Source organism: Lissotriton helveticus, chromosome 8 (genome assembly GCF_964261635.1).
Source record: "Lissotriton helveticus chromosome 8, aLisHel1.1, whole genome shotgun sequence".
Classification (NCBI taxonomy): Eukaryota; Metazoa; Chordata; class Amphibia; order Caudata; family Salamandridae; genus Lissotriton; species Lissotriton helveticus.
In genome coordinates, this window is record NC_136069.1 from 1,650,159,031 (window position 1) to 1,650,166,041 (window position 7,011).

At 43.2% G+C, this 7,011-nt stretch overlaps 1 protein-coding gene across 1 annotated transcript; it reads left to right on the forward strand.

Moving 5' to 3' along the window:
• Positions 1–4,151: 4,151 nt before the first annotated feature.
• On the forward strand, positions 4,152–5,114 carry LOC144774065 (olfactory receptor 56A4-like). The gene has a single exon (XM_078659095.1). It carries the CDS (start codon positions 4,152–4,154, stop codon positions 5,112–5,114), a length of 963 nt encoding a protein of 320 aa, XP_078515221.1.
• Positions 5,115–7,011: the final 1,897 nt, after the last annotated feature.

Sequence of the window (7,011 nt, forward strand, 5' to 3'; positions counted from 1 at the left end):
CTATGCCCCCTTATGGTCATTTCCCCCTTTGTTTTGGCCTCCTCTTGTCTCTCGATCCTACCGAGAGACAAGATGGCGGTCGCTCCGCACTGTTTAGAATGTTGACAGACACCGGAGAGCCAATCAGCTTCGCTACGCGAACTTCCGTTACGCGTCAAGTACGCGAACCGGAGCAATGCCCGGAGCGCGCTTACAGATATATATCTTTTTTTGAACGTTAATTTATCAAAATCCACTGGATCACATATATTGAGACCTAGCAAAGGCACATCGGGCTAACAGTCCCTACAATTTTGCCAAGTTTCGTGCAAATCCATTCAGCCGTTCGGGCTAAAAGTGCGGCCAACCGCCCTATGGAAATTAACATTGGAAAAATGCGTTTTGGGACCCCCCTTTCTTCTCGGCCCCCCCTTGACGAAACCCCCCCAAATTTTCAGGGGCTGCTCAGAAACAAAATGTTCCATTTTCCTGCAAATTTCAGCCAATTCCGTCCACAAACGCCAAAGTTATTAGACATAGAATTTTCAAAAATCCCATAGAGAAAAAATCCTAACTATATATACCTACTGGCGACCGCCAGTAGGTAATATATATATATATATATATATATATATATATATATATATATATATATATATATATATATATATATATATATATATATATATATATATATATATTCAACACACAAGAGAACCCATTTGAAGATTACCACACATGGGAAAGTTAAATCCGTCTTTATTCAGGGTCTCAGGTAAGAGTGCGAGGCACCTCGCTTTCACAAAAGCAGCCTGACGCGTTTCGAATGCAGTTCATTCTTGTTCACAGGCATTATCTGACTATGCCCACCAGCTGCGTTGTGCTTCATATCCGCATTGAAAGTCCCGCCCATAGGGCGTCAACAGCAGAGTGCTTCTGGTATTTGCAGTCTTGAAGACAACGATCTTTCTCCAGTGAGCGCTGTGGGTATTGGGCAGATAACAGTATTACCCCAGTGGGTTTTGAAAAGGGGGGCGCTGGCGACAACTCCCTGTTTTTTAGCAGTCCTGAATTGTGGTCTCTCCCGTTCTTGATGCGCAACCTGGGTCGGTTACACAAAATGATCCGCAACAGCAGAGGGGCATCTTCGCGACCGGGCCGGCCGCCTTTAAATTCAACACACAAGAGAACCCATTTGAAGATTACCACACACGGGAAAGTTAAATCCGTCTTTATTCAGGGTCTCAGGTAAGAGTGCGAGGCACCTCGCTTTCACAAAAGCAGCCTGACGCGTTTCGAATGCATTTCATTCTTGTTCACAGGCATTATCTGACTATGCCCACCAGCTGCGTTGTGCTTCATATCCGCATTGAAAGTCCCGCCCATAGGGCGTCAACAGCAGAGTGCTTCTGGTATTTGCAGTCTTGAAGACAACGATCTTTCTCCAGTGAGCGCTGTGGGTATTGGGCAGATAACAGTATTACCCGAGTGGGTTTTGAAAAGGGGGGCGCTGGCGACAACTCCCTGTTTTTTAGCAGTCCTGAATTGTGGTCTCTCCCGTTCTTGATGCGCAACCTGGGTCGGTTACACAAAATGATCCGCAACAGCAGAGGGGCATCTTCGCGACCGGGCCGGCCGCCTTTAAATTCAACACACAAGAGAACCCATTTGAAGATTACCACACACGGGAAAGTTAAATCCGTCTTTATTCAGGGTCTCAGGTAAGAGTGCGAGGCACCTCGCTTTCACAAAAGCAGCCTGACGCGTTTCGAATGCAGTTCATTCTTGTTCACAGGCATTATCTGACTATGCCCACCAGCTGCGTTGTGCTTCATATCCGCATTGAAAGTCCCGCCCATAGGGCGTCAACAGCAGAGTGCTTCTGGTATTTGCAGTCTTGAAGACAACGATCTTTCTCCAGTGAGCGCTGTGGGTATTGGGCAGATAACAGTATTACCCCAGTGGGTTTTGAAAAGGGGGGCGCTGGCGACAACTCCCTGTTTTTTAGCAGTCCTGAATTGTGGTCTCTCCCGTTCTTGATGCGCAACCTGGGTCGGTTACACAAAATGATCCGCAACAGCAGAGGGGCATCTTCGCGACCGGGCCGGCCGCCTTTAAATTCAACACACAAGAGAACCCATTTGAAGATTACCACACACGGGAAAGTTAAATCCATCTTTATTCAGGGTCTCAGGTAAGAGTGCGAGGCACCTCGCTTTCACAAAAGCAGCCTGACGCGTTTCGAATGCAGTTCATTCTTGTTCACAGGCATTATCTGACTATGCCCACCAGCTGCGTTGTGCTTCATATCCGCATTGAAAGTCCCGCCCATAGGGCGTCAACAGCAGAGTGCTTCTGGTATTTGCAGTCTTGAAGACAACGATCTTTCTCCAGTGAGCGCTGTGGGTATTGGGCAGATAACAGTATTACCCCAGTGGGTTTTGAAAAGGGGGGCGCTGGCGACAACTCCCTGTTTTTTAGCAGTCCTCAATTGTGGTCTCTCCCGTTCTTGATGCGCAACCTGGGTCGGTTACACAAAATGATCCGCAACAGCAGAGGGGCCCAATACCCACAGCGCTCACTGGAGAAAGATCGTTGTCTTCAAGACTGCAAATACCAGAAGCCCTCTGCTGTTGACGCCCTATGGGCGGGACTTTCAATGCGGATATGAAGCACAACGCAGCTGGTGGGCATAGTCAGATAATGCCTGTGAACAAGAATGAACTGCATTCGAAACGCGTCAGGCTGCTTTTGTGAAAGCGAGGTGCCTCGCACTCTTACCTGAGACCCTGAATAAAGACGGATTTAACTTTCCCGTGTGTGGTAATCTTCAAATGGGTTCTCTTGTGTGTTGAATTTAAAGGCAGCCGGCCCGGTCGCGAAGATGCCCCTCTGCTGTTGCGGATCATTTTGTGTAACCGACCCAGGTTGCGCATCAAGAACGGGAGAGACCACAATTCAGGACTGCTAAAAAACAGGGAGTTGTCTCCAGCGCCCCCCTTTTCAAAACCCACTGGGGTAATACTGTTATCTGCCCAATACCCACAGCGCTCACTGGAGAAAGATCGTTGTCTTCAAGACTGCAAATACCAGAAGCACTCTGCTGTTGACGCCCTATGGGCGGGACTTTCAATGCGGATATGAAGCACAATGCAGCTGGTGGGCATAGTCAGATAATGCCTGTGAACAAGAATGAACTGCATTCGAAACGCGTCAGGCTGCTTTTGTGAAAGCGAGGTGCCTCGCACTCTTACCTGAGACCCTGAATAAAGACGGATTTAACTTTCCCGTGTGTGGTAATCTTCAAATGGGTTCTCTTGTGTGTTGAATATATATATATATATATATATATATATGTTTTCCTTTACAGGCCTTTTGATGTGTGAACAATTTCTGAATGATCAAATAAAGATTTAATGTATATAAACTATTCCTAGAAAGAAACATCTTAAATGACTATCTGGAAAGCTCTTATTGACTCTGCTTGATATATGTAACTCTTTTTAATGATGGCTCGCTATGGAGTATATTTAAAAATTGTATCTAAAGAGTTTAGTACTACAAACTTAGGATGAATGCGGAAACACAACGTTAGTCCTGGTGTATTTTAGGATATTACCAATCACTTCCACATCTGCGGATTAGGATGAAGTGTATGTTTGTGTGATTTGGTAAAATAGAAACTTTACATTTTCAAATTGTTTCACATTTTACAGACCATTCTTCCTGGAAGGCAGGATGTTGGATAAGCTGAACAAAGAATTACCATATGGACCTATTTTTTCTTGTCTAAATCTTTCCGATTTAAAGACCAAACTGGAGACACCACATTTAAAGAGACATGCTGTCAATGATAGGGAAATGGTTATGTCCTTCTTGTTGTTGGATACTTTTTAGTGTCAGTGTTTTTATAGTGTTGTGCATTTTTAGATAAACATGCTGATTATTTTAAATGATTAAAACCAATAACATTCTCTTCCAATTAATGCCTTCAACTAAGCATTTCAACGCTGATCTGGCCTTCTTGAACTCTTCCTAATTTATTACAAGTAATATAGAGCATAAATTAATTTAAGGTAAAAAGGCATGCTTGTAAATGACAAATTAATTTTTAATTATTTGTTTTATTATTTGATTCTCTCAGCAGATGCAGATGTGCTGGTACTTTTACCATGTCCTCCATCAATACCACCTCATTCTTTCAAGTCCCCTACTTTGTGCTGATCTGCTTTCCAAGTTTCCAGAGCTGGCAGCATTGGCTGTCCATCCCTTTGGCTTTTCTTCTACTTATCGCTATTGTCTCCAATCTCACAATCCTGGAAGTCATACGCAGAGAGCCGAGCCTTCATGAACCCATGTACTACTTGATTGGGTTACTCGCTGTCTTGGATCTTGGTCTGTGCATGGCCACCATGCCCAAAATATTGGGAGTCCTTTTCTTAGACCTAAAGGTCATAGTCTTGCCAGCCTGCTTCTTTCAGATGTTCACAGTGCATGCATTTGTAGTAATGGAATCTGCTACATTTCTTTTCATGGCTTTTGACCGGTATGTCGCTATCTGCAACCCCCTGAGGTATTCCTCAGTAATTTGCCTCAGATTTATTGCAAAAGCCTTCCTGTTTATTCTGCTCAGGAGCATTCTGTTGAGCGTACCTGTTGCAGTGTTAGCAGCCGGACTTAAGTACTGTTCCAGAAACGCCATTGAACATTGTGTCTGTGCCAATGTAGCAGTGACATCCCTGGCTTGCAGTGATAGGACAATTAATGCAGTCTACCAGTTGACCCTGGCCTTCGGCATATTAGGGAGTGACTTTGTCTTCATCTTCCTGTCCTACTGCCTTATCCTACGGGTTATAATAAATATTCCAGTCAAAGGGGCTGCTACAAAGGCACTAAGCACATGTTCCTCACATTTAATCTTGATTTCATTCTTTTACACCATGTTGTTGGTTTTAATTTTCACAAATAAGTTGGGCAAGGTAATCATTTCTGATGTTCCTATCTTACTCAATGTCCTTCACTTCATTATACCACCTGCACTGAATCCACTAGTCTATGGACTGAGGACCAAAGAGATGAGGCCGGGCATCAGGAAAATGATCCAGGGAAGAAACAGATTTTCAAATGTGAATTAATCAAGAATAGATATGGCTGTAGCCAACATTAGAAGCTTTGTATAAAGCAGGTGAGTGACATTACGTATACACACATATGGCCTACCATATGAGGTGCTGATGTGAGTCAGCATGAGTAGTGGTGCTGATTGAAGTGACTTAAAGCAACCAAGGGATGCATAGCAAACAAAATGCTTACAGTGCTTCGTCTGTTCACCAGAACCAGGCCTCAAACTGAACCATGATGGAGATGATTGCGGTAACTTTCTGTCCCCAACACTTATCTAAACCAACAAAGCACTTTTCATTTTCTAACTTAAATAATCGTAAGACCAATAGCAGCCATTCTAGGGGGTATGGTCCCCAGCTTACTCTCAACAGAACATTCTGTAAACAGACTCAGTTGCGGTCAAGAAAAAACATCCACATTGGAAGAGACATTTTAAAGTGTTTTTTTATTTTTTATTTTACCCAGAGAAAAACATATCATAGATTGTAAAATTGGAAAACAGTAAATTCATGCATAAAATATATAGTTACATGCCATTTGTAAACAAAGCGATAAGAACACCATTGGTACTACATTTCAACCGTATTTACAATACGTCAAATACCAGCGGCTTCCTAAAAAGTGCTGGTTTGGGCCACCCCAAAGAATAAAACTACAAGAAAATGTAACCTACCCAATAAGTATCACAACCACATACTATACAATTAGTGCATATACAAATTTGTATGGATGGGAGCGAATGTGCTGACCATGGAAGGAAAAGTAAAGGAATACCTAATACGACCAACCCTGCCTACTAACTATGAAACAACAGGGAGATGGTTGGGCATTTGATGCGCTGAGTTATTGATAGTAAATTTCACAAAATCAGGATGCTCATAGGGATATAAGTGATGCCCATCTAATCATCACAAGACATGTAGAAGGAGTCCACACCATTAAGAGCAAAATTGTTGTATCATAAAAGTCAAAAGTGTTAGATATAAGAAAAAAATATATCACAAGTGTTCTTTTTCTTCTTCTTTTATTTTTCACAGCAGCTCTCAATTGGATCCTAGCCAACATGTCTTTCGTTTTAAAGCGTAGTACGCCACAGACTTCTTCAGGGCAGAAATCTCACGTTGTGTTCTATGAACCATAATTTAAAAACCTCACTGTGCAGCATAATGTGTCATCCAGAATGTCAAGTAAAAGGTAACTTTAGCTTAGTAATAGAAAGGTCCAGCTTTAATAACAGCAGATATCCATAAGACTCCTACGCAACGCGTATTCACAGAAGACCTTGTATAAGTGGACTGACCTCAAACTCATGAGGCCGATACTGACGGCATAAGCGTGTGTTCCTAAGCATGGCGTCCTAAAAACACATGCTTTTTCTGCCTACTAACTATCCTGGTTATAAGATATTCTAGGTTAGTGGATCACTGCTACAACAGTTATAGGCAACCAGCAAGCTGATTTGATACGTGATCAGTATTGTTGTTCCAATCCATAATGGGAGACCAGATTTTGTTCCCCAGCTTTCTGGCATGTATTCCCCTGCATTCATAAACGGCTATCTCTTGATTCTATATACCCAACAGCCGGGCTAGCCAGATATGAAATGAAGGGGGTATTGGGTCCTTCCCCCCGAAAGCAATTAATATCCTGGCAACAGCGACCAATACAAATAAAAAGTACATATGTGTGGTATCCAAGCTGCTGTTGCTATCATGACCCAGAATCATCAAAGTTTGCTAAGAATGATCCTGCACCCTAACAGTCCTTCTGGAAAGAGCTCAATCCCGTTCTTTAGAGGGAGTAGCCTGGCGCAGTCATAAAACATATGACCCAGTGGGGCCGGGCCTTCCCCACACCTAGGACACTTATCATCTGTTCTCTTGCCCCACTCATGCAACTTTGCGGGGG